At 58.9% G+C, this 27,753-nt stretch overlaps 2 protein-coding genes and 1 long non-coding RNA gene across 3 annotated transcripts; 1 reads left to right on the top strand and 2 right to left on the bottom strand.

Moving 5' to 3' along the window:
• Positions 1-974: 974 nt before the first annotated feature.
• RAB5B (RAB5B, member RAS oncogene family) lies at positions 975-14,865 on the bottom strand. The gene is made up of 6 exons (XM_077192687.1): positions 14,785-14,865; positions 12,319-12,511; positions 11,048-11,199; positions 6,173-6,295; positions 5,168-5,261; positions 975-3,193 (listed from the first exon to the last, which is right to left on the bottom strand). The coding sequence occupies exons 2-6, from the start codon at positions 12,479-12,481 to the stop codon at positions 3,078-3,080; spliced, it is 648 nt and encodes a 215-aa protein (XP_077048802.1). The 5' UTR covers positions 12,482-12,511; positions 14,785-14,865; the 3' UTR covers positions 975-3,077.
• A 754-nt stretch (positions 14,866-15,619) lies between these two features.
• On the bottom strand, positions 15,620-27,734 carry CDK2 (cyclin dependent kinase 2). The gene is made up of 7 exons (XM_077192686.1): positions 25,404-27,734; positions 25,251-25,328; positions 23,190-23,310; positions 21,721-21,891; positions 20,578-20,679; positions 17,824-18,027; positions 15,620-16,401 (listed from the first exon to the last, which is right to left on the bottom strand). The coding sequence occupies exons 1-7, from the start codon at positions 25,517-25,519 to the stop codon at positions 16,297-16,299; spliced, it is 897 nt and encodes a 298-aa protein (XP_077048801.1). The 5' UTR covers positions 25,520-27,734; the 3' UTR covers positions 15,620-16,296.
• On the top strand, positions 21,766-24,046 carry LOC143696449 (uncharacterized). The gene is made up of 3 exons (XR_013185910.1): positions 21,766-21,885; positions 23,156-23,273; positions 23,991-24,046. It is a non-coding gene; the product is annotated as an uncharacterized LOC143696449 (long non-coding RNA).
• Positions 27,735-27,753: the final 19 nt, after the last annotated feature.

Raw genomic sequence — 27,753 nt, 5'->3', positions numbered from 1 at the left:
GGGATCCAGGAGGGATCCACAGGGGGGCTCTGGGACCCTCAGATCCCAGGATCCAGGAGGGATCCACAAAGAACAAAACCAAAACCCCCCAGAGATCCCTGCTGGGCCCCAGGGGGATCCAGGACCCCCAAATCCAGGGGGGGATCCAGGGGGAGCAACCAAAACCCCCAAAACCCCACAGAGATCCCTGCTGGGCCCCCGAGGACCCCCAGATCCTGGGATCCAGGGGGATCCAGGGGGATCTGGGGGGATCTGGGGGGGATCCAGGGGGTGTCCAAGCGTCCGAGGCCCCGCGGGGTCCCCGGGGCTCCAGTCCCGGCCCTGGTGCTGCCAGGGAGGGATCGGGGATCTGGCCCCGGGATCTGAGGGATCCAGGAGGGGCTGGGAGGAGCCAGGTGGGGGCTGGAGGGTCCAGGTGGGATCTGGTGAATCCAAAAGGGATCTGGTGCAGCCAGGAGGAGTCTGGAGGATCCAGGAGGGATCTGGAGGATCCTGGTGGAGTCTGGAGGATCTGTGTGAGATCTGAAGGATCCAGGAGGGATCTGGAGGATCCTGGTGGAGTCTGGGGGATCCAGGTGGGATCTGAAGAATCCGTGTGAAATATGGAAGGTCCAGATGGGATCTGGTAGATCCAAGTGGGGCCTGGTGGAGCCAGGAAGGATCTGGAGGATCCAGGAAGGTTCTGGTGGAGCTGGGCAGGATCTGGTGGAGCCACAAAGGTTCTGGTGGATCCAGGATGGATCTGGTGGAGCCAGGATGGATCTGGAGGATCCAGGAGGGACCTGGAGGATCCAGGAGGGATCCGGTGCCGAGGCGGAGCCTTGGAAGCTTCAAAAGTGCTGGGAGAGCTCAGGGAGAGCCCCAGGGTGGAGATGGAGCTGGGATCCGGGCTGGGATCTGGGCTGGGATCCGGGCTGGGATCCTGTGGATCCCTCAGCTGCTCCAGCACCAGCTCTGGCCCTGCAGGCTGGATCTGGGTTCAGTCCTGGTGGATCCTGGCTGGACCTGGGCTGGATCAGGGCTGGATCTGGGCTGGATTTGGGCTGGATCTGGGCTGGACCTGGGCTGGATCCTGGCTGGATCTGGGCTGGATCTGGGCTGGATCTGGGCTGGACCTGGGCTGGATCTGGGCTGGATCCTGGCTGTGATCCTGGCTGGATCTGGGCTGGATCCTGGCTGTAATCCCGGCTGGATTTGGGCTGGACCTGGGCTGGATCTGGGTTCAATCCCAGCTCTGATCCCAGCTAGATCCTGGGCTGGACCTGGGCTGGATCTGGGCTGGATCTGGGCTGGATCCTGGCTGTGATCCTGGGCTGGATCCTGGGCTGGATCTGGGCTGGATCCTGGCTGTGATCCTGGGCTGGATCCTGGCTGTGATCCCAGATGGATCTGGGTTCAATCCCAGCTCTGATCCCAGCTGGATTTGGGCTGGATCCCATCAGGTCCCATGGATCCCTCAGTTGCTGCAGCTGCGGGCTGGATCTGGGTTCAGTCCTGGTGGGTCCTGGCTGTGATCCCAGCTGGATTTGGGCTGGATCTGGGTTCAGTCCTGGTGGATCCCGGCTGTGATTCTGGCTGGATTTGGGCTGGATCTGGGTTCAATCCCAGCTCTGAACCCCATCAGATCCCAGCAGATCCCAGTGGATCCCTCAGTTACTGCAGCACTGTCCACAGCCCTCTGATCTGGATCTGGGTTCAGTCCTGGTGGGTCCTGGTTGGATTTGGGCTGGATCCCAGCTCTGAACCCCAGCAGATCCCGTGGATCCCTCAGTTGCTGCAGCACTGCCCACGGCCCTGTGAGCTGCATCTGGGTTCAGTCCTGGCTGGATTTGGGCTGGATCCTGTCTCTGGACCCCAGCAGATCCCAGTGGATCCCGTGGATCCCTCAGTTGCTGCAGCACTGCCCGCGGCCCTGCGGGCTGGATCTGGGTTCAGTCCTGGCTGGATTTGGGCTGGATCTGGGTTCAATCCCATCTCTGAACCCCATCAGATCCCAGCAGATCCCAGTGGATCCCGTGGATCCCTCAGTTGCTGCAGCACTGCCCGCGGCCCTGCGGGCTGGATCTGGGTTCAGTCCTGGTTGGATTTGGGCTGGATCTGGGTTCAATCCCATCTCTGGACCCCAGCAGATCCCAGCAGATCCCAGTGGATCCCAGCAGGTCCCTCAGTTGCTGCAGCACTGCCCGCAGCCCTGCGGGCTGGATCTGGGTTCAGTCCTGGCTGGATCCCATCTCTGGACCCCAGTAGATCCCAGTAGATCCCAGCAGACCCCAGTGGATCCCTCAGTTGCTGCAGCACTGCCCGCGGCCCTGTGGGCTGGATCTGGGTTCAGTCCTGGTTGGATCCCATCTCTGGACCCCAGTAGATCCCAGTGGATCCCGTGGATCCCTCAGTTGCTGCAGCACTGCCCGCGGCCCTGTGGGCTGGATCTGGGTTCAGTCCTGGCTGGATTTGAGCTGGATCTGGGCTCAGTCCTGGCTGGATTTGAGCTGGATCTGGGTTCAGTCCTGGCTGGATTTGAGCTGGATCTGGGTTCAGTCCTGGCTGGATTTGAGCTGGATCTGGGCTCAGTCCTGGCTGGATTTGAGCTGGATCTGGGTTCAGTCCTGGTTGGATTTGGGCTGGATCCCATCTCTGAACCCCAGCAGATCCCAGCAGATCCCAGTGGATCCCAGTGGATCCCAGCAGGTCCCTCAGTTGCTGCAGCACTGCCCGCGGCCCTGCGGGCTGGATCTGGGTTCAGTCCTGGTTGGATCCCATCTCTGGACCCCAGCGGATCCCAGTAGATCCCAGTGGATCCCATGGATCCCTCAGTTGCTGCAGCACTGCCCGCGGCCCTGCAGGCTGGATCTGGGTTCAGTCCTGGTTGGATTTGGGCTGGATCCCATCTCTGGACCCCAGTAGATCCCAGCAGACCCCAGTAGATCCCAGTGGATCCCGTGGATCCCTCAGTTGCTGCAGCACTGCCCGCGGCCCTGCGGGCTGGATCTGGGTTCAGTCCTGGCTGGATTTGGGCTGGATCCCATCTCTGAACCCCAGTAGATCCCAGTAGATCCCAGTGGATCCCAGCAGGTCCCTCAGTTGCTGCAGCACTGCCCGCGGCCCTGCGGGCTCTGCTCGCTCAGGTCCACGCCCCGGCCCCGGCCCCCGGCCCCGCTCGTGCTCTGCGGCTCCGTCTTTGGCAGCTTCTTGGCTGGAACGGGGAACTCGGGGTCACTTGGGGGGTTCGGGGGGGTTTGGGGTTATTTATGGTGATTTGGGATGGTTTGGGATCATTCGGGATGGTTTGGGATCATTCGGGATGGTTTAGGTTGGTTTGGGGTGGTTTGGGATGGTTTGGTGTGATTTGGGATGGTTTCCGGTTATTTGGGATTGTTTAGGATCATTTGGGATGGTTTAGGTTGGTTTGGGATCATTCGGGATGGTTTAGGATGGTTTGGGGTGGTTTGGGATGGTTTGGGATCATTTGGGATGGTTTAGGTTGGTTTGGGGTGATTTGGGATGGTTTGGGATGGTTTAGGTTGGTTTGGGGTGGTTTGGGATCATTTGGGGTGGTTTGGGATCATTTGGGGTGGTTTGGGATCATTTGGGATGGTTTGGGATCATTCGGGATGGTTTGGGATAATTCGGGATGGTTTAGGATGGTTTGGGGTGATTTGGGATGGTTTGGGATCATTGGGGATGGTTTAGGATGGTTTGGGGTGATTTGGGATGGTTTGGGATAATTCGGGATGGTTTAGGATGGTTTGGGGTGGTTTGGAATCATTGGGGATGGTTTAGGTTGGTTTGGGATCATTTGGGATGGTTTAGGTTGGTTTGGGGTGGTTTGGGATCATTCGGGATGGTTTGGGATCATTTGGGATGGTTTAGGTTGGTTTGGGATGGTTTGGTGTGATTTGGGATGGTTTCGGGTTATTTGGGATTGTTTAGGATCATTCGGGATGGTTTAGGTTGGTTTGGGATCATTTGGGGTTATTTAAGGTGATTGGGGGTGGTTTGGAATCATTTGGGATGGTTTAAGATGGTTTGGGATGGTTCTGGATGATTTGGGTTGGAAATGGGGCACCCTCAGAACCCCAAAACCCCTCAGACCCCCAACCCCCCCTGGAACCTATCCTCAAATCGTCTTGAAACCCCTCAGAACCCCCAAAACTCCTCAGAACCCCAAAACTCCTCAAGACCATCCCCAAAACCCCTCAGAACCCCTAAAAGCCCCCCCTAGACCCCTCTGAGATACCCCCAACCCCCTCAGGACCCCCCTCCAAACCCCTCAGAGCCCCAAAACCCCTCAGGACCCCCCTGAGGCATCTCCAAAACTCCTCTGAGATACTCCCAAAACCCCCTCAAAACTCCTCTGAAACAGCCCCAAAACCCCTCAGGATCCCCCCAAACCCCCTCAGGACCCCTCTGGGCCCTCCCTGGGATCCCCCAAACCCCTCAGGACGTCCCCAAGCTCCTCAGGACCCCCCCAAACCCCCTCAGGACCCCTCTGGCCCCCCCCTGGGATCCCCCAAACCCCCTCAGGACCCCCCCAAAACCCCTCAGGACCCCCCCCCAAAACCCCTCAGGAACCCTCTGGGACCCCCAAGCCCCTCAGGACCCCCCTGAGGCATCCCCAAAACCCCTCAGAACCCCCCAAAACCACCTCAAAACTCCTCTGAAACAGCCCCAAAACCCCCCAGGACCCCTCTGGGACCCTCCTGGGATCCCCCAAAACCCCTCAGGACCCCCCCAAAACCCCTCAGGACCCCCCTGAGCCATCCCCAAAACCCCTCAGAACTCCCCAAAAACCCCCTCAAAACTCCTCTGAAACAGCCCCAAAACCCCCCCAAAACCCCTCAGGACCCCTCTGGGACCCCCCTGGGATCCCCCAAACCCCCTCAGGACCCCCCCAAAACCCCTCAGGACCCCCCCCCCAAAACCCCTCAGGACCCCTCTGGGCCCCCCCTGGGATCCCCCAAACCCCTCAGGACCCCCCTGAGCCATCCCCAAAACCCCTCAGAACCCCCCAAAAACCCCCTCAAAACTCCTCTGAAACAGCCCCAAAACCCCCCCAAAACCCCTCAGGACCCCTCTGGGACCCCGCTGGGATCCCCCAAACCCCCTCAGGACCCCCCCCCAAGCCCCTCAGGACCCCCCCAAACCCCTGAGGACCCCCCAGGCTCACCAATGGCCAGGAAGAGGTCGTTGACATTCATGGCTGTCTTGGCCGAGGTCTCCATGAAGAGCAGGCTGTTGTCATCAGCGTAGGCCTGGGCTTCCTGCAGGGAAAAATTCATCAAAAAACCCCAAAATTTCCCCCAAAAAACCCCCAAAATACTCCCAGAAATTCCTGAAAAACAAACCCAGGAATTCCCCCAAAAAAACTCCAGAAACTCCCAAGAAAAAACCCAAAAATTCCCCCCAAAAAACTCCACGCGTTCCCAAAAAATTCCACCAGAAACTCCCAAAATCCACCCCCAAAACATCCCCCTAAATCCCCCCAAAATTCCCAAATAAGTCCCCCCCAAAATTTTTTTTAAATTCCCAAAATTCCCTCAAAAAAATTCCAAAATCCCCCCAGAAATTCCCTAAAATTCCCCAAAACCCCCATACCTTGTACTCCATCCAAAAATTACCAAAAATTCCCCAAATCCCCCCAAAATTCAAAAAAAATTCCCAAAAAATCCCCAAATAATTCCCAACATCTCCCAAAAAATCCCCCAAAATTCCCCAAAAAATTCCCCCCCAAAATCCCCAAATCCCCCCAAAAACCTCCCAAAACCCCCCAAAATTAAAAAAAAATTCCCAAAATCTCCCCCCAAAAAAATCTCCCAAAATCCCCCAAATAAATTCCTAAACCCCCTCAAAATTAAAAAAAATCTGAAAATTCCCAAAAAATTCCCCAAATCCCCAAAAAATCCCCCAAAGAAATTCCGAAATCCCCCCAAAATTTAAAAAAAAAAATTCCCCAAAAACCCAAAAAAATTCCCCCCAAAATCCCCCTAAAAAATTAAAAAAAAAAATCCCCAAATCCCCCAAAAATTTCCAAAACCTCCCTAAAAAATCCTCAAAAAAAACCCGCAAAAAATCTCAAAATCCCTCAAAAAATCCCCCAAAAAATCCCCAAAAAATCCCCTAAAAATCCCAAAAAATCCCCAAAAAATCCCAAAATCCCCCAAGCCCCCCATACCTCGTACTCCACCATTCTCTTGCTGGCCAGGTCAGCCTTGTTGCCGGCCAGGGCGATGACGATGCTGGGGCTGGCCTGGCGCTGCAGCTCCTTCACCCAGCCCCGGGCACGGGCAAAGGTCTCCTGAGAGGGGGGAGAATGGAGCTGAGACCCCTCCTCAAATATTCTGGAACTCCTGAGACCCCTCCTCAAATAACCTGGAACTCCTGAGACCCCTCCTCAAATCCCCTGAGACCCCTCCCCAAAAATCCTCAAATCCCCTGAGATCTCCAGACCCCCCTGCAGCTCCTTCACCCAGCCCTGGACATGGGCAAAGGTCTCATGGGGGGGGAGAATGGAGCTGAGACCCCTCCTCAAATACACTGAGACCCCTGAGACCCCTCCTCAAATAACCTGGAACTCCTGAGACCCCTCCTCAAAAATCCCCTGAGACCCCTCCTCAAAAATCCCTGAGATCCCCAGACCCCCCCTGCAGCTCCTTCACCCAGCCCCGGGCACGGGCAAAGGTCTCCTGAGGGGGGGAATTGGAGCTGAGACCCCTCCTCAAATACACTGAGATCCCTGAGACCCCTCCTCAAATAACCTGGAACTCCTGAGACCCCTCCTCAAATACCCCAAGACCCCTCCTCAAATTCCCTGAGATCCCCAGACCCCCCTGCAGCTCCTTCACCCAGCCCTGGGCATGGGCAAAGGTCTCCTGAGGAGGGGAGAATGGAGCTCCTGAGACCCCTCCCCAAATACACTGAGACCCCTCCTCAAATACACTGAGACCCCTGAGACCCCTCCTCAAATAACCTGGAACTCCTGAGACCCCTCCTCAATAATCCTCAGAGCTCTGAGATCCCCAGACCCCCCTGCAGCTCCTTCACCCAGCCCCGGGCACGGGCAAAGGTCTCCTGAGAGGGGGGGAGAATGGAGCTGAGACCCCTCCCCAAATACACTGAGACCCCTGAGACCCCTCCTCAAATACACTGAGACCCCTGAGACCCCTCCTCAAATAACCTGGAACTCCTGAGACGCTTCCTCAAACAGTCTGAGATCCCTGAGACCCCTCCTCAAAAATCCCCAGAGCCCTGAGACCCCTCCTCAAGTCCCCTGAGATCCTCAGACCCCCCTGCAGCTCCTTCATCCAGGCCCGGGCAAACATCTCCTGAGGGGGGACTGGGGCCTGAGATCCCTCCTCAAATATCCTGAGACCCCTCCTCAAATAGTCTGAGACCCCTCCTCAAATAACCTGGAACTCCTGAGACCCCTCCTCAAATCCCCTGAGATCCCCAGACCCCCCTGCAGCTCCTTCACCCAGCCCCGGGCACGGGCAAAGGTCTCCTGAGAGGGGAGATTGGAGCTGAGACCCCTCCCTAAATAACCTGGAACTCCTGAGACCCCTCCTCAAATAACCTGGAACTCCTGAGCCCCCTCCTCAAAAATCCCCTGAGACCCCTCCTCAAATAACCTGGAACTCCTGAGACCCCTCCTCAAAAATCCCCTGAGACCCCTCCTCAAAAATCCCCTGAGACCCCTCCCCAAAAATCCTCAAATCCCCTGAGATCTCCAGACCCCCCTGCAGCTCCTTCACCCAGCCCCGGGCACGGGCAAAGGTCTCCTGAGAGGGGGGAGAATGGAGCTGAGACCCCTCCTCAAATATCCTGGAACTCCTGAGACCCCTCCTCAAATAACTTGGAACTCCTGAGACCCCTCCTCAAAAATCCCCTGAGACCCCTCCTCAAATAACCTGGAACTCCTGAGACCCCTCCTCAAAAATCCCCTGAGATCCCTCCCCAAAAATCCCCTGAGACCCCTCCTCAAAAATCCTCAGAGCCCTGAGATCCCCAGACCCCCCTGCAGCTCCTTCACCCAGCCCCGGGCATGGGCAAAGGTCTCCTGAGAGGGGGGGATTGGAGCTGAGACCCCTCCCCAAATACCCTGAGACCCCTGAGACCCCTCCTCAAATAACCTGGAACTCCTGAGACCCCTCCTCAAATGCCCTGAGATCCCCAGACCCCCCTGCAGCTCCTTCACCCAGCCCCGGGCACAGGCAAAGGTCTCCTGAGGAGGGGAGAATGGAGCTCCTGAGACCCCTCCTCAAATACCCTGAGACCCCTGAGACCCCTCCTCAAATAACCTGGAACTCCTGAGACCCCTCCTCAAAAATCCCCTGAGACCCCTCCTCAAATCCCCTGAGATCCCCAGACCCCCCTGCAGCTCCTTCACCCAGCCCCGGGCACGGGCAAAGGTCTCCTGAGGGGGGATTGGGGCCTGAGACCCCTCCTCAAATACCCTGAGACCCCTCCTCAAATAGTCTGAGACCCCTGAGACCCCTCCTCAAATGCCCTGAGATCCCCAGACCCCCCTGCAGCTCCTTCACCCAGCCCCAGGCATGGGCAAAGGTCTCCTGAGGGGGAATTGGGGCCTGAGACCCCTCCTCAAATATCCTGGAACTCCTGAGACCCCTCCCCAAAAATCCTCAGAGCTCTGAGATCCCCAGACCCCCCTGCAGCTCCTTCACCCAGCCCCGGGCACGGGCAAAGGTCTCCTGAGGGGGAAATGGAGCTGAGACCCCTCCTCAAATAACCTGGAACTCCTGAGACCCCTCCTCAAATAACCTGGAACTCCTGAGACGCTTCCTCAAACAGTCTGAGATCCCTGAGACCCCTCCTCAAAAATCCCCAGAGCCCTGAGACCCCTCCTCAAGTCCCCTGAGATCCTCAGACCCCCCTGCAGCTCCTTCATCCAGGCCCGGGCAAACATCTCCTGAGGGGGGACTGGGGCCTGAGATCCCTCCTCAAATATCCTGAGACCCCTCCTCAAATAGTCTGAGACCCCTCCTCAAATAACCTGGAACTCCTGAGACCCCTCCTCAAATCCCCTGAGATCCCCAGACCCCCCTGCAGCTCCTTCACCCAGCCCCGGGCACGGGCAAAGGTCTCCAGAGGGGGGGGGAATGGAGCTGAGACCCCTCCCCAAATACCCTGAGACCCCTGAGACCCCTCCTCAAATAACCTGGAACTCCTGAGACCCCTCCTCAAAAATCCCCTGAGACCCCTCCTCAAAAATCCTCAGAGCCCTGAGATCCCCAGACCCTCCTGCAGCTCCTTCACCCAGCCCCGGGCATGGGCAAAGGTCTCCTGAGGGGGGGGATTGGAGCTGAGACCCCTCCCCAAATACACTGAGACCCCTGAGACCCCTCCTCAAATCCCCTGAGACCCCTCCTCAATAATCCTCAGAGCCCTGAGATCCCCAGACCCCGCTGCAGCTCCTTCACCCAGCCCCGGGCACGGGCAAGGGTCTCCTGAGAGGGGGGATTGGAGCTGAGACCCCTCCCCAAATACACTGAGACCCCTCCTCAAATAGTCTGAGATCCCTGAGACCCCTCCTCAAAAATCCTCAAATGCCCTGAGATCCCCAGACCCCCCTGCAGCTCCTTCACCCAGCCCTGGGCACGGGCAAAGGTCTCCTGAGAGGGGGGATTGGAGCTGAGACCCCTCCCCAAATACACTGAGACCCCTGAGACCCCTCCTCAAATAACCTGGAACTCCTGAGACCCCTCCTCAAATACCCTGAGACCCCTCCTCAAATACACTGAGACCCCTCCCCAAATAACCTGGAACTCCTGAGACCCCTCCTCAAATCCCCTGAGATCCCCAGACCCCCCTGCAGCTCCTTCACCCAGCCCCGGGCACAGGCAAAGGTCTCCTGAGTGGGGGAATTGGAGCTGAGACCCCTCCTCAAATACACTGAGATCCCTGAGACCCCTCCTCAAATAACCTGGAACTCCTGAGCCCCCTCCTCAAAAATCCCCTGAGACCCCTCCCCAAAAATCCTCAGAGCTCTGAGATCCCCAGACCCCCCTGCAGCTCCTTCACCCAGCCCCGGGCATGGGCAAAGGTCTCCTGAGGGGGGGGATTGGAGCTGAGACCCCTCCCCAAATACACTGAGACCCTTCCTCAAATAGTCTGAGATCCCTGAGACCCCTCCTCAAAAATCCTCAAATGCCCTGAGATCCCCAGACCCCCCTGCAGCTCCTTCACGCAGCCCTGGGCACGGGCAAAGGTCTCCTGAGGGGGGATTGGGGCCTGAGACCCCTCCTCAAATATCCTGGAACTCCTGAGACCCCTCCTCAAATACCCTGAGACCCCTCCTCAAATCCCCTAAGCTTCCTCAGAACCCTGAGACCCCCAAAAACCCCCAAAATCCCCCCAGACCTGGTTGGTGATGTCTTAGACCACGATGGCAGCCTGGGCCCCCTGGTAGTGCCCTCTGAGACCACCCCAAAACCTCCTCAAATCCCCCCCAAAATGCCCCCAAATCCCCTCAGGACCCCCGAAATCCCCTCAGGACCCCCCCAAATCCCCTCAGGACCCCTTCAAATCCCCTCAGGACCCCCCCGAATCCCCTCAGGACCCCCCGAAATCCCCCCCAGACCTGGCTGGTGATGTCTTAGACCACGATGGCAGCCTGGGCCCCCTGGTAGTGCCCTCTGAGACCACCCCCCAAAACCCACCCAGATCCCCCCCAAATCCCCTCAGGACCTCCTGAAATCCCCTCAGGACCCCCCCAAATCCCCTCAGGACCTCCTGAAATCCCCTCAGGACCCCCCCAAATCCCCTCAGGACCTCCTGAAATCCCCTCAGGACCCCCTGAAATTCCCTCAGGACCCCCCGAAATCCCTCAGGACCCCCTGAAATCCCCTCAGGACCCCCCCAAATCCCCCCCAGACCTGGTTGGTGATGTCTTAGACCACAATGGCAGCCTGGGCCCCCTGGTAGTGCCCTCTGAGACCACCCCCAAAACCCACCCAGATCCCCCCCAAATCCCCTCAGGACCCCCTGAAATCCCCTCAGGACCCCCCCAAATCCCCCCAAATCCCCCCCAGACCTGGTTGGTGATGTCGTAGACCACGATGGCAGCCTGGGCTCCCCGGTAGTACATGGGGGCCAGGCTGTGGTAGCGCTCCTGCCCCGCCGTGTCCCAGATCTCAAACTTCACCGTGGTGTCGTCCAGACAGACGGACTGCGTCAGGAACGCCGCTGGGGACAGGGACACCAGAGTGTCACCAGAGTGTCACCAGAGTGTCACCAACCCAGCCAGGGACAGCTCAGAGTGTCACCGACCCAGCCAGGGACCCCTCACTGCACCCCAAGCCCAGCCAGACAGACGGACTGTGTCAGGAATGCCGCTGGGGACAGGGACAGGGACACCAGAGTGTCACCAGAGTGCCACCACAGGGTCACCAACCCAGCCAGGGACCCCTCACTGCACCCCAAACCCAGCCAGACACACGGACTGCGTCAGGAACGCCGCTGGGGACAGGGACAGGGACACCAGAGTGTCACCAGAGTGCCACCACAGGGTCACCACAGTGCCACCACAGTGCCACCACAGTGCCACCAACCTGGTCACAGACAGCTCAGAGTGCCCCCAGCCTGCCAAACGACACCTCAGGGTGTCCCCAAAGCCACCGAGGGACACCTCAGGGTGGCACAAAACCTTTCCAGGGACACCTCAGGGTGTCCCAAACCCTTCCAAAAAGCTCTCCCTGCACCCCAAATCCCACTTGGAATCACCCCAAATCCCACCTGGAATCACCCCAAATCCCACCCAGGCCAGCCCCAGACCCCTGTGGGATCACCCCAAGTCCCTGTGGGATCCCACAGACCCTTTTGGGATGCCCCAGATCCTTTTTGGGATCCCTGATCCCAGCTCACCACTGATGGTGCTCTCCTGGTACTCATGGAACTGGCCCTTGGCAAAGCCCCCCCTGCACCCCAAATCCCACCTGGAATCACCCCAAATCCCTTTAGGGCAGCCCCAGATCCCTGCAGGATCCCCCAGACCCTTTTAGGATCCCCCAAACCCTTTTGGGGTCCCGGCTCACCGCCGATGGTGCTCTCCTGGTACTCGTGGAACTGGGCCTCAACAAAGCCCTTCCTGCACCCCAAATCCCACCCGGGATCACCCCAAATCCCACCCCAGACCCTTTTAGGATCCCCCAGACCCTTTAGGGGGCTCACCGCCGATGGTGCTCTCCTGGTACTCGTGGAACTGGGCCTCAACAAAGCCCTCCCTGCACCCCAAATCCCACCCCAAATCCCATTTAGGATCCCCCAGACCCTTTTAGGATGCCCCAGACCCTTTAGGGGGCTCACCGCCGATGGTGCTCTCCTGGTACTCGTGGAACTGGCCCTTGACGAAGCGCAGCACCAGGCTGGATTTGCCCACGGCCGACTCTCCCAGTAGCACCAGTTTGAACTGGCAGATCTTACTGGGCTGCGAGTGCCCGTTGGGCCGCTGGGCCCCGCGGGCGGCCATGGCCGGGCTGGGCGCGACGGCACCGCGGTCCTGGGGATGGACACACGGCGTGGCACGGGGTCAGAACGTGGGATAACACAACTGGGATAACCCTACTGGGATGGGATAACCCAACTGGGATAACCCAACTGGGATGGGATAACCCAGCTGGGATGGGGTCAGAACGTGGGATAACCCAACTGGGATGGGATAACCCAACTGGGATGGGATAACCCAACTGGGATGGGATAACCCAACTGGGATGGGATAACCCAACTGGGATGGGATAACCCTACTGGGATGGGGTCAGAATGTGGGATAACCCTACTGGGATAACCCAACTGGGATGGGATAACCCAACTGGGATGGGGTCAGAACGTGGGATAACACAACTGGGATAACCCAACTGGGATGGGATAACCCAACTGAGATGGGGTCAGAAACTGGGATAACACAACTGGGATAACCCAACTGGGATGGGATAACCCAACTGGGATGGGATAACCCAACTGGGATGGGATAACCCCAACTGGGATGGGATAACCCAACTGGGATGGGGTCAGAACAGCGGGGTGGGGCCAGAACGAGGGGGAACACAACTGGGATGGGGTCAGAATGTGGGGTAACACAACTGGGATAACCCAACTGGGATGGGATAACCCAACTGGGATGGGGTCAGAACGTGGGGGAACACAACTGGGATGGGGTCAGAAACTGGGATAACCCAACTGGGATGGGGTCAGAACAGCGGGGTGGGGCCAGAATGTGGGGTAACACAACTGGGATGGGGTCAGAACATGGGGGAACACAACTGAGATAACCCAACTGAGATAACCCTACTGGGATAACCCTACTGGGATGGGATAACCCAACTGGGATGGGGTCAGAACGTGGGGGAACACAACTGAGATAACCCAACTGGGATAACCCTACTGGGCTAACCCTACTGGGATAACCCAACTGGGATAACCCAACTGGGATGGGGTCAGAATGTGGGATAACCCAACTGGGATGGGATAACCCAACTGGGATGGGGTCAGAACACTGGGACAGGCTGGGCACGACGGAATTGCAGTCCTGGGGACAGAGGGGGTGGGATGGGGTCAGAATGTGGGATCACCCTACTGGGATGGGATCAACCCAGCTGGGATAACCCAAATGGGATGGGGTCAACCTGACTGGGATGGGGTCAGAACGTGGGATCACCCTACTGGGATGGGATCACCCTACTGGGATCACCCTACTGGGATGGGGTCAGAACACTGGGATAACCCAAGTGGGATGGGATAACCCTATTGGGATAACCCAACTGGCATGGGGTCAACCCAACTGGGATGGGGTCAGAATACTGGGATAACCCAGCTGGGATGGGGTCAGAACACTGGGATGGGGTCAGAACACTGGGATAACCCAAGTGGGATGGGGTCAGAACACCGGAATCGACCCTCTGGGATGGGATCAACTCAACTGGGATGGGGTCAGAACATGGGATAACCCAACTGGGATGGGATCAGCCCCTGGCATGGGACAGGCTGGCCACTCAGGGGATCCCAAACTCTGGGGGAGCCTCAGTTCTGAAGGATCCCAAATTCTGAGTAACTCCAAATTCTGGGGGTTCCCAAATATCTGAGCAATTCCAAATTTCAGGGAATCCCAAACTCTGGATGAGCCTCAGTTCTGGGGGATCCCAAATCCTGGGGGATCCCCAGCTCCAGGCAGGGATCAGAATCCTCCATAATGAGAGAGAGAAACACCCCCAGAATGGGAAAGAGAAGGGGAAAAACCCCAAACCTGTGAGGAACACGTTCCCAAAATAGGGATAAACCCCAATAATGGAGAGTGGGGCAGGAAAAAAACACAAAACGGGGGAAAACCCCAATAATGGGGAGGGAACAGAAAAAAACCACCCAAAACAGGACAAAAATCTCACTAATGGGGAGGGGACAAAAAATAAAAAACCCAAAACAGGAAAAAAACCCCAATAATGAGGAGGGGGCCAAAAACCCTCCCCAAAATGGGGACTCCCCTTCACAACGAAGCAACGCCGCTCCCCTCCACCCCAACGCGGCCAAGCCCCGATCCCTCCGAAGGATCCCAGCCCGGAACCCGCCGGTTCGAGGCAGTCGCGGCCCCCCAGGCCCGGAGCCCCCTCCCCAAATCGCCACCGGGGGGGTCCCGCCCTCCCCTCGGCGCCCTCAGCGGGCCGGACCCGGCCCGGCGCGGTTCCTCCCGGTTCCCTTCCGTGCTTGGGTACTGTCGGTGCCCGGTGCAGCCCCCCAAGCACCCCCGGTCCCACCGGGACCCCCCGCCCGCCCCTCCCGTACCTCCGGGCCCTCCCGGCGCGGCCCCGAGCGCACAAACAGCGGCTCCGCCAAGCCCTCACGGAGGGGGGCGGGACTAATCAAGGCGTGGACCAATCAGCGAAGAGCCCGCCTTTGCGCTCCGCCAATGGGAAGCGAGGAGGGCACCGCCCCACAGAGCTCCACCAATAGGTAGACGAGAAGGGGTGATGGTCAGCAGAGCGGCCAATAAAGAGAAGACAAAGCGTGGCCAATAGGGAGGAGGGTAGGCGGTGAGGAGGCGGGGCTTGTGCTGAGTGACATAGAAAGCGACCAATGGAGAGCGGAGACGCGCGGGAGGGCGGAGCGAACAACAAATAAGGTGACCGGAGGGGGCGGAGCCCCGCGGCTGCATCACCCAATGAGAAGTCGGGCGGAGCTGAAACCTTGCCCAATCAGAGAAGACGCCGGGTGTGATTGACAGCGGGGACAGCCGGAAACGCTCATGCTGAGGGCGTGGCTTGAATGGACCAATCAGAACGCTCCGATGGTGCGATGGGCATGACCATAAATGGGGCGTGGCCTAAAGGTAAGGGGGCGTGGCCTGAGAGTCCCCTCAGGGGAGTTGGGGACAATTTGGGGGGGTTTGGGGACATTTTTTGGGGTTTGGGGACACTTGGGGAGGTTTCGAGACATTTTCAGGGCCTTTGGGAGAGATTTTTTGACATTTCGGGGGAATTTAGGGACATTTTTGGGGATTTTGGGGACATTCTGGGACATTTTTGGGGGGGGTGAGGTGACAGGCCACCCCTAGAGGTGACAAGGCCACCGTGACCCCGCTCCCCCCAAATTAAAAAAAAAACAACAACAACCAAAAGAATTTTTATTACAAATTTTTTGCCAAAAAATTACCAAAAAAAAATTTCGGCTCCAAAAGCCGCGAGCGGGGACAAGAGGGGGGGGGGCAGGGGACAAAGGGACATCGAGGGGGTGGCATTGGGGGGGGGGAGGTGGCCTTGGGACCCCTCCTGGGGACGTTTCGGGGACAATTTTGGGGATTTTGGGGACGTTTAGGGGATGTTTGTGGGGACATTTGGGGTCTTTTGAGGAGATTTGGGGACCTTTTGAGGGGTCCTGGGGACATGTGGGGACATTAGGAGGAGTCTCAGGGGCATCTTGGGCCTTTTTTGGATCCTTTTGGGGCCATTTCGGAGCTTTTTGGGTTACTTTAGGGACATTTGAGGGATTTTGGGGACACTTGGAGGAATTTAGGGCCATTTTGGGGGGATTTGGGGCCATTTAGGGCCATTTTTGGGGATTTGGGGCATATAGGAGGTTTCAGGCTCATTTTTGGGGTCATTTTTGAGGGGATTTGGGGCAATTTTGGGGTCATTTTGGGGATTTGGGGCCATTTCCAGGCCATTTCTGGTGGTTTCGGCTCCATTTTGGGGGATTTGGGGTCATTTTTGGCGCCATTTTTGGGCCATTTGGGGCCATTTAGGGGGATTTTGGGATAATTTAGGGGATATTTTGGGGGATTTGGGGCCGTTTTTGGGGTCAGAGGCGCAGGTGGGGCACGGCTCTGGTGACGTCCCTGAAGAAGGGGTGGCCCAGGGCGGCCTTGGCCGAGATTCGCTTGTTGGGGTCGTAGTGCAGCATTTGCTGGGGAGAAAAAGGGGGAAATTGGGAAAAAATGGGGGAAAATGAGGGGAAAATGAGAAAAAATGGGGAAAAAATGGGGAAAAAATGGGGAAAAATGAGGGAAAAATGAGGAAAAAATGAGGAAAAAATGAGGAAAAAATGGGAGAAAAGGGGGGGAAATGGGGAAGAATGGGAGAAAAGTGGAAAAAATGGGGGAAATGGGGAAAAGGCAGGGAAAAAAGGGAATATTGGGAGAAATCAGGAAAAATTGGGGAAAATCAGGAAAAATCGGGGAAAATTGGGGAAAATCAAGGAAAAATTGGAAAAATCAGGGAAAATTGGGGGAAATCAAGGAAAAATTGAGGAAAATCAGGGAAAAGTGGGGGAAATCAAGGAAAAATTGGGGAAAATCAGGGAAAAGTGGAGGAAATCAGGGAAAATTGGGGAATATCAAGGAAAAATTGGGGAAAATCAAGGAAAAGTGGGGAAAAATCAGGGAAAATTGGGGAAATTCCAGGAGAATTTGGGAAAATCAAAGAAAAATTGGAAAAATCAGGGAAAATTGGGGGAAATCAAGGAAAAATTGAGGAAAATCAGGGAAAAGTGGGGAAAATCAAGGAAAAGTGGGGAAAATCAGGGAAAAGTGGGGAAAATCCAGGAAAAGTGGGGAAAATCAAAGAAAAAGTGGAAAAATCAAAGAAAAATTGGAAAAATCAGGGAAAATTGGGGGAAATCAAGGAAAAATTGGGGAAAATCAAGGAAAAAGTGGAAAAATCAGGGAAAATTGGGGAAATTCCAGGAGAATTTGGGAAAAATCAAAGAAAAAGTGGAAAAATCAGGGAAAAATGGGGGAAATCAAGGAAAAATTGGGGAAAATCAGGTAAAAAGTGGAAAAATCAGGGAAAAGTGGGGAAAATCAAGGAAAAGGGGGAAAATCAGGGAAACGTGGGGGAAATCAAGGAAAAAGTGGAAAAATCAGGGAAAATTGGGGAAATTCCAGGAGAATTTGGGAAAAATCAAAGAAAAATTGGAAAAATCAGGGAAAAATGGGGGAAATCAAGGAAAAATTGGGGAAAATCAGGGAAAAGTGGGGAAAATCAAGGAAAAGTGGGGGAAATCAAAGAAAAAGTGGAAAAATCAGGGAAAATTGGGGAAAATCAAGGAAAAATTGAGGAAAATCAGGGAAAATTGGGGAAAATCAAGGAAAAGGGGAAAAATCAGGGAAAATCAGGGAAAATTGGGGAAAATCAGGGAAAAGTGGGGAAAAATCAGGGAAAATCCAGGAAAAATTGGGGAAAATCAAGGAAAAAGTGGAAAAATCAGGGAAATTTGGGGAAAATCAGGGAAAATTGGAGAAAATCAAGGAAAAAGTGGGGAAAATCCAGGAAAACTTGGGGAAAAGGTGTGACAGTTCAGGAGGAAGTGTCCCCTGTGTCCCCTCACCGCCAGGAGCTTGCGTCCCTCGTCGTCCAGCGGTGGCAGAACCTTGGCCAGGTCCTGGCGGGCCCAGCGGGGGAAGGTGGCCTTGTAGTCGGGCAGGGCCGACACCCCCGGCCAGGCGGCCTCGTCCGGGGTGCCCAGCGTGCGGAAAATGCGGAACAGCTGATCGATCTCGGAGTCGCCGGGGAACAGGGCACGGCGAGTGATCTGTGGGGACAAAAAAGGGACATTGGGGACATTGGGGACATTGGGGACACTGCTGGGACATGAGGGACACAGGGACATTGGGGACATCACAGGGACAGGGCATTGGGAACAGCTGATCGATCTCGGAGTCACCCGGGAACAGGGCACGGCGAGTGATCTGTGGGGTGACAGGGACATTGGGGACACTGCTGGGACATTGGGGACATCACAGGGACACGGCAATGGGAACAGCTGATCGATCTCGGAGTCACCGGGAAACAGGGCACGGCAGGTAATCTGTGGGGACATCACAGGGACATTGGGGACATTGGGGACAGCTGATCGATCTCGGAGTCACCGGGGAACAGGGCACGGTGAGTGATCTGTGGGGACATTGGGGACATTGGGGACATCACAGAGACAGGACATTGGGGACAATGGGAACAGCTGATCGATCTCGGAGTCACCGGGGAACAGCGCACGGCGAGTGATCTGTGGGGTGACAGGGACATTGGGGACACTGCTGGGACATGAGGGACACAGGGACATTGGGGACATTGGGGACATCACAGGGACAGGGCAATGGGAACAGCTGATCGATCTCGGAGTCACCGGGAACAGCGCACGGCGAGTGATCTACGGGGACAAAAAAGGGACATTGGGGACATTGGGGACGTTGGGGACATCACAGGGACACAGGGACATTGGGGACATTGGGGACATTGGGGACATCACAGGGACAGGGCAATGGGGACAATGGGAACAACTGATCGATCTCGGAATCGCCGGGAAACAGGGCACGGCGAGTGATCTACGGGGACATTGGGGACATTGGGGACATCACAGGGACAATGGGAACAGCTGATCGATCTCGGAATCGCCGGGAAACAGGGCACGGTGAGTGATCTGTGGGGACATTGGGGACATTGGGGACATTGGGGACATCACAGGGACACAGGGACATTGGGGACATTGGGGACAATGGGAACAGCTGATCGATCTCGGAGTCACCGGGGAACAGGGCACGGCGAGTGATCTGTGGGGTGACAGGGACATTGGGGACATCACAGGGACATTGGGGACATTGGGGACATTGGGGACAATGGGAACAGCTGATCGATCTCGGAATCGCCAGGAAACAGGGCACGGCGAGTGATCTACGGGGACATTGGGGACATTGGGGACACTGCTGGGACATGAGGGACACAGGAACATTGGGGACATTGGGGACATCACAGGGACAGGGCAATGGGGACAATGGGAACAGCTGATCGATCTCAGAGTCACTGGGGAACAGGGCACGGCAGGTGATCTACGGGGACATTGGGGACATTGGGGACATTGGGGACAATGGGAACAGCTGATCGATCTCGGAGTCACCCGGGAACAGGGCACGGCGGGTGATCTACGGGGACATTGGGGACATTGGGGACATCACAGGGACAGGGCAATGGGGACAATGGGAACAGCTGATCGATCTCGGAATCGCCGGGGAACAGGGCACGGCGAGTGATCTGTGGGGACATTGGGGACAATGGGGACATTGGGGACATCACAGGGACATTGGGGACACTGGGGACAATGGGAACAGCTGATCGATCTCGGAATCGCCGGGGAACAGGGCACGGCGAGTGATCTGTGGGGACATTGGGGACAATGGGGACATTGGGGACATCACAGGGACATTGGGGACACTGGGGACAATGGGAACAGCTGATCGATCTCGGAATCGCCAGGGAACAGCGCACGGCGGGTGATCTGGGGACATTGGGGACAATGGGGACATTGGGGACATCACAGGGACACAGGGACATTGGGGACATTGGGGACATTGGGGACAATGGGAACAGCTGATCGATCTCGGAGTCACCGGGTGACCTACAGAGTGCCAGGGACATCAGGGACAATGGGGACACCACAGGGACATCCCAGGGGACACCCACAGGGGATGCAGGGCTTGATCTCAGAGGGGACACAGAAGGACACCCCAAGGGACACCTGAGCCCCCCCCAAAGCCACCCCCGGGGTGTTGGGGACATCCTGGCCGCCCCCAGGGGTCCCCAGTGCCACCCCGGGGGTCCCCGGTGCCACCCTGGGGTCCCCAGGCCCGTCCTGTCCCCTCCCCCCCCGGGCTTTGTCCCCTCCCCCGCCCCGTGAGCCCCTCGTGACCCCCCCCGGGCGCTGTGGCCACCCCGGGTGACGTGGGGGGGTCACATGGTGTCCCCTCCCCCCCCCAGCCCCCACAATGTCCCTTTGTTCCCACGGTGACGTCACCGCGGGGTCACCCCCGGGGGGTGGGGACAGCCCCAGTGTCACCTTAAAGGGGGTCTGGGCATCCTGGGGGTCCCCAGTGTCACCTTAGGGGGGGTCTGGGGACATCAGTGTCACCCCCAGTGTCACCTGAGGGGGGTCTGGGGACACCCAGGACACCCCTCAGTGTCCCCCATGTCCCCTCGGTGTCCCCAAATGCCACCCACCATCGCGGCAAAGATGCAGCCCAGGCTCTGTCACACGCAGTGCAGTGTCCCCAGTGTCCCCAAATGTCCCCAAATGTCCCCAAATGTCCCTCACCATCTCGGCGAAGATGCAGCCCAGGCTCCAGATGTCCACGGCTGTGCTGTAATATTTGCAGCCCAGCAGGATCTCGGGGGCGCGGTACCACAGGGTCACCACCTGGGGACATCATCAGGGACATCATCAGGGACATCATCAGGGACATCACCATCAACATCCCTAAGGTACCACAGGGTCACCACCTGGGGACAATGGGGACATCATCAGGGACATCACCAACATCATCAGGGACATCATCAGGGACATCACCAACATCATCAGGGACATCACCATCAACATCCCTAAGGTACCACAGGGTCACCACCTGGGGACATTGGGGACATCAGGGACAGGACACCCAGAGGTACCACAGGGTCACCACCTGGGGACATTGGGGACATGATCAGGGACAGGACATCCCTAAAGTACCAGAGCATCACCACCTGGGGACATTGGGGACAATGGGGACATCATCAGGGACATCATCAGGGACATCATCAGGGACATCACCATCAACATCCCTAAGGTACCACAGAGTCACCACCTGGGGACAATGGGGACATGATCAGGGACAGGACACCAGAGGTACCAGAGCATCACCACGTGGGGACAATGGGGACAATGGGAACATCATAGAGACATTGGGGACATGATCAGGGACAGGACATCCCTAAGGTACCAGAGCATCACCACCTGGGGACATTGGGGACATCATCAGGGACATAATCAGGGACATCACCATCAACATCCCTAAGGTACCAGAGCATCACCACCTGGGGACAATGGGGACATGATCAGGGACAGGACACCCAGAGGTACCAGAGTGTCACCACCTGGGGACATTGGGGACATGATCAGGGACATTGGGGACATGATCAGGGACAGGACACCCTGACCTCACTGGGGAACATCCCACAGGGTCAGCACCTGCCACTAGAGAGGGGATATTGGGGACATCAGGGACAGGACAACCCTAAAGGGCTTCTGAGCCCCCCAGTCCCCCCCAAACCCCACATGGGGACCCTCAATCTCCCCCAAACCCCACAACTCGTGTGTGTACGTTCACACAGGGATCCTAAAGGGGTTTCTGAACCCCCCAAATCCCCCCCAAATCCCCCCGAAATCCCCCCCAAATCCCACATAGGGACCCCAAATCCCCACCTCGTGTGTGTAGGTCCTGACAGGCACCCCAAAGGCCCGGGCCAGCCCAAAGTCAGCCAGTTTGATGGAGCCCTCGGCGTTGATGAGGAGGTTCTGAGGCTTCAGGTCCCGGTGCAGGACACGGTGGGCGTGGCAGAAGGCCAGGCCCTGCAGCAGCTGGAACAGGTAACTCTGGGGACATTGGGGACAGCGTTGGGGACACTGAGGTCACAGCCCTGAGTGACCCAAGGGACCCCCAGGATGGGTGTTAGAACACCAGGCCCTGCAGCAGATGGGACAGGTGACTCTGGGGACATTGGGGACAGCGTTGGGGACATCGAGGTGACACCCCTGATTGGCCCAGGGGAGCCCCAGGATGGGTTTGGGGTTTTGGGGTTATATGGCAGAAGGCCAGGCCCTGCAGCAGCTGGAACAGGTAACTCTGGGGACATTGGGGACAGCGTTGGGGACATCGAGGTGACACCCCTGAGTGACCCAAGGGACCCCCAGAATGGGTGTTAGAACACCAGGCCCTGCAGCAGATGGGACAGGTGACTCTGGGACATTGGGGACAGCGTTGGGGACATCGAGGTGACACCCCTGATTGGCCCAGGGGAGCCCCAGGATGGGTTTGGGGTTTTGGGGTTATATGGCAGAAGCCAGGCCTTGCAGAAGATGGGACAGGTGACTCTGGGGACATTGGGGACAGCGTTGGGGACATTGGGGACAGCAGGGTCACACACCTGAGTGGCCCAGGGGAGCCCCAGAATGGGTGTTAGAACACCAGGCAACTCTGGGGACATTGGGGACAGTGTTGGGGACATCGAGGTCACACCCCTGAGTGACCCAAGGGACCCCCAGAATGGGTTTGGGGTTTTGGGGTTATATGGCAGAAGGCCAGGCCCTGCAGCAGATGGGACAGGTAACTCTGGGGACATTGGGGACAGCGTTGGGGACAGCAGGGTCACAGCCCTGAGTGGCCCAGGGGACCCTCAGAATGGGTTTGGGGTTAAATGGCAGAAGGCCAGGTGACTCTGGGGACATTGGGGACATTGGGGTCAGTCCCATAAGAAAGCCCTGAGCGAGCCCTGAGTGACCCAGGGGACCCCCAGGATGGGTTTGGGCTTTTGGGGTCCCCCAGTGTCCCCTCAGGTGTTTTAGGGTCCCTCCAGGTGTTTTAGGGACCTCCAGGTGTTTTAGGGTCTCCCCAGGTGTTTTGGGGTCCCCAATCAATGTTCCCCTCCAGGTTTTAGGGTCCCCCCCAATGTCCCCCAGGTGTTTTAGGGTCCCCCTGGTGTCCCCCAGGTGTTTTAGGGTCCCAGTCCCAGGTTTTAGGGTCCCCCAGGTGTTTTAGGGTCCCAGTCCCAGGTTTTAGGGTCCTCCCAGCTGTTTTAGAGTCCCAGTCCCAGGTTTTAGGGTCCCCCAGGTGTTTTAGGGTCCCCCTGGTGTCCCCCAGGTGTTTTAGGGTCCCCTCGAGGGGGGAGCCCCACCTTGATGAGCGGCAGCGCGATCCCGCTGAGGGACGAGGAGTCCATGAACTTCTTCAGGTCCTGGTGCAGGAACTCGAACACCAGGTACAGCTTGTTCTCCGTGTGGATGACATCCAGGAGCCTGGGGGGACATGGGGACAGCTTGGGGACACGGGGACAGCTTGGGGACACAGCCTGGGACACACAGACAGCCCTGGGACAGAGGGACAGGGACAGGGGGACAGGAACTCTAACACCAGGTACAGCTTGTTCTCCGTGTGGATGACATCCAGGAGCCTGGGGGGACATGGGGACAGCTTGGGGACACGGGGACAGCTTGGGGACAGCCATGGGACACCTTGGGGACATGGGGACATAGCCTGGGACACACGGACAGCCACAGGACAGAGGGACAGGGACATGGGGACAGGAACTCCAACACCAGGTACAGCTTGTTCTCTGTGTGGATGACATCCAGGAGCCTGGGGGGACATGGGGACAGCTTGGGGACAGCCATGGGACACCTTGGGGACATGGCCTGGGACACACGGACAGCCCTGGGACAGAGGGACAGGGACATGGGGACACCCATGGGGACAGGGACACAGGAACTCCAACACCAGGTACAGCTTGTTCTCCGTGTGGATGACATCCAGGAGCCTGGGGGGACATGGGGACAGCTTGGGGACAGCCATGGGACACCTTGGGGACATGGGGACACAGCCTGGGACACACGGACAGACACGGAACAGAGGGACAGGGACACGGGGACAGGAACTCCAACACCAGGTACAGCTTGTTCTCCGTGTGGATGACATCCAGGAGCCTGGGGGGACACGGGGACAGCTTGGGGACAGCCATGGGACACCTTGGGGACATGGCCTGGGACACACGGACAGCCCTGGGACAGAGGGACAGGGACATGGGGACACCCATGGGGACAGGGACACAGGAATTCCAACACCAGGTACAGCTTGTTCTCCGTGTGGATGACATCCAGGAGCCTGGGGGGACATGGGGACACCTTGGGGACATGGGGACAGCTTGGGGACATGGGGACACGGCCTGGGACACACGGACAGCCATGGGACACACAGACAGGGACACAGGGACACGGAAAGGCCACAGGGCCTGGCACGGCCACAGCACACCCTGGGGACACCCCTGGTCATGGGGGCTCCCCACAGCCCCCCAAAACCCTCCTGGGGACTCTTCCTTGGGGACATCTCCCCCCCAAAGCCCCCCAGGACCCCCCAAAACCCCCCAAGACACCCCCAGGACACGCTTGGGACCCCCCAAACCCCTCCAGGACCCCCTAAACCTCCCCTTAAAGGCCCCCAGGACACTCCTGGGGACCCCTCCTCGGTGACATCTCCCACCCAAAGCCCCCCAGGACCCCCCAAAACACCCTCAGGACTCTCCTGGAGACCCCTCCTCGGTGACTTCTCCCCCCCAGAGCCCCCCAGGACACTCCTGGGGACCCCTCCTCGGTGACATCTCCCCCCCAGAGCCCCCCAAAACACCCCCAGGACATTCCTGGGGACCCCTCCACAGTGACATCTCCCACCCAGGACCCCCCAAAACCCCCTCAGAACATTCCTGGGGACCCCTCCTCGGTTACATCTCCCCCCCTGAACCCCAAAGCCCCCAGGACATTCCTGGGGACCCCTCCTTGGTGACATCTCCCACCCAGAGCCCCCCAAAACACCTCCAGGACACTCCTGGGGACCCCTCCTTGGTGACTTCTCCCCCCCAGAGCCCCCCAAAACACCCTCAGGACACCCCTGGGGACCCCTCCTCGGTGACATCTCCCCCCAAAGCCCCCCAGGACCCCCCAAATCCCCCCAAGACACCCCCAGGACACGCTTGGGACCCCCCAAATCCCCCCAGAGCCCCCCAAAACCCCCTCAGGACACTCCTGGGGACCCTTCCTCGGTGACATCTCCCCCCAAACCCCCCCAGGACACCCCTGGGGACCCCTCCTCGGTGACTTCTCCCCCCCAAACCCCCCCAGGACATTCCTGGGGACCCCTCCTCGGTGACATCTCCCCCCAAACCCCCCCTCGAAGCCCCCAGACCCACTTGACGATGTTGGGGTGGTTGAGCTCCTTGAGCAGCGAGATCTCCCTGATGGCCGTGCTGGGGACACCCTCGGTCTCCCTGCGGTGACAAAGGCACGGGGGGGGTCAGTGAGCCTTGGGGACCCCCCCAGGACCCCCGGGGACCCCCACTCACGTGTCCAGGCGGATCTTCTTGAGGGCCACCACCTCTCCTGTCACCTTGTTGCGGGCCTTGTAGACCACGCCGTAGGTGCCCTCGCCGATCTTCTCCACCTTCTGGAAGTTCTCCATGGGCGGGGGGGACACCGGGGGGGGGACCCCCGGAATTGGGGGGGGGGGGTGACAGCGGGGGGACCCCCGGGATGGTGGGGACACCGCGGGGACACCGCGGGGACACCGGGAATGGGGATAAGGGGGGGTTCTGGGGGGGTTCTTGGGGTGGTTTCGGTGGCCCGGGGGTGTCCCCAAGGGTGGCCCTGGAATTAGGGGGGTGGTCCCAAGGTGGCGGGAGGGGCTTCGGGGGGTCCCGGTGGTGGCACGGGGGTGACACGGGGGCGTCCCCGGGGGGCTCTGGGGGTGTCCCGGGGCCGGGGGTGTCCCTGGGAGGGCCGGGGGTGTCCCCGGGGGGGTTCCGGGGGTCCCGGCGGGGATATCCGGGGTGGGGGAGGGGCTCCGGGGGTGTCCCCGGGCCCGGGGGGGTCCCTGGGCGGGTTCTGGGGGTCCCTGGGTGTCCCCGGGGGTCCCTGGGGGGGGTCCCTGGGGGTCCCGAGCGCCGCCGCCTCCCCCCCGCTCCCGCCAAAGCCGCGGCGGCCCCGCCCGCGCCGCTTCCCGCCTTGCCGCCGGCCACGCCCCCCGCGCCGCCGGCCATTGGCTGAGCGCGGAGTGACGTCACCGGAGACGCGGGAGATCCCTTAAAGAGATAGTGACACTACCGGGAAGTGGCAACGGGGGTGGCATCGGGACACCGGGGACCGGGACAGGGGACAGGGACAGGGGATTGGAATTGGGACAGGGACAGGGACAGGGACAGGGACAGGGGATTGGAATTGGGACAGGGACAGGGACCGGGGACCGAAACTTGGAATAGGGACAGGCACCGGAACCGGGGATTGGGATCGGGACAATGGGGATCGGGACACGGGATTGGGACAGGGACAGGGACAGGGACCGGAACCGGGGATTGGAATCGGGACAATGGGGACAGGGACACGGGATTGGAACAGGGACAGGGACCGGGACCGGGGATTGGGACTGGAACCGGGATCGGGACCGGGACCGGGGATTGGAATCGGGACAATGGGGACAGGGACACGGGATTGGAACTGGGACAGGGACAGGGACCGGAACCGGGGATTGGGATCGGGACAATGGGGACAGGGACACGGGATTGGAACAGGGACAGGGACCGGGACCGGGGATTGGGACTGGAACCGGAACCGGGATCGGGACCAAGGACCGGGATTGGGATCGGGATTGAGACCGGGACCGGGGATTGGAATGGGGATGGGGACCGGAATCAGGACCGGGATTGGGATCGGGACAATGGGGACAGGGACACGGGATTGGAATAGGGACCGGGACCGGGACCGGGGATTGGGATCGGTAAAGGGACCGGAACCGGGACCAGGGAGTGAGATCAGGATTTGAGGACCGGGACCGGGGATTTGGACTGGAACCGGAACCGGGATCGGGACCAAGGACCGGGATTGGGATCGGGATTGAACCCGGGGATAGGAACGGGAACCGGGATCAGTACCGGGACCGGGATAAGGATGGGATCGGGATCAGGACCGGGAATTATGATCAGAACCAGGACAGGGACCGGGATGGGGTCGGGGTCGGGCCCGGGACGCCGCAGGCTCCGCCCGGGATGCTCGGGCAGTGCCGGGACCGCAACCGGACACACGGGGGTCACGGGGAGCGGCCCCGGGGGACACACGGGGGTCACGGGGAGCAGTCCCGGGGGTCACGGGGAGCAGCCCGGGGGTCACGGGGCCCGCACGAGCGGCCACACGCACCGAGACAGCCCCGGGGGCGCGGAAATGGCCGGAGAGGAAAGATCGGGGTCCCCCCGTGTCACACACCGGGATCGGGGTCCCCCTGTGCCATTGGGGTCCCTTTGTGTCACCCCCCGGGATCGGGGTCACCCCGTGTCACCCCCCGGGATTGGGGTCCCCCTGTGCCATTGTGGTCCCCCCGTGTCACACACCGGGATCGGGGTCCCCCTGTGCCATTGGGGTCCCCCCGTGTCACCCCCCTGTGCCATCGGGATCCCCCCGTGTCACCCCCCAGTGCCATTGGGGTGCCCCTCGTGTGTCACCCCCAGGGATCGGGGTCCCCCCAAGTTCGGGGTCCCCCCCTCGTGTCACCCACCGGGATCGGGGTCCCCCCTGCGTGTGCAGAATTGGGGACCCCCCCTTTTGTCATGATCGGGGTCCCCCCGTGTCACCCCCCCGGGATCGGGGTCCTCCCTGTGCCATTGGGGTCCCTTTGTGTCACCCCCCAGGACTGGGGTCCCCCCTGTG

The sequence above is a fragment of the Agelaius phoeniceus genome, chromosome 35 (genome assembly GCF_051311805.1).
Source record: "Agelaius phoeniceus isolate bAgePho1 chromosome 35, bAgePho1.hap1, whole genome shotgun sequence".
NCBI classification, from domain to species: Eukaryota; Metazoa; Chordata; class Aves; order Passeriformes; family Icteridae; genus Agelaius; species Agelaius phoeniceus.
The sequence above is the reverse complement of the archived record's forward strand: the minus strand, read 5'-3'. Positions and strand labels throughout refer to the sequence as shown.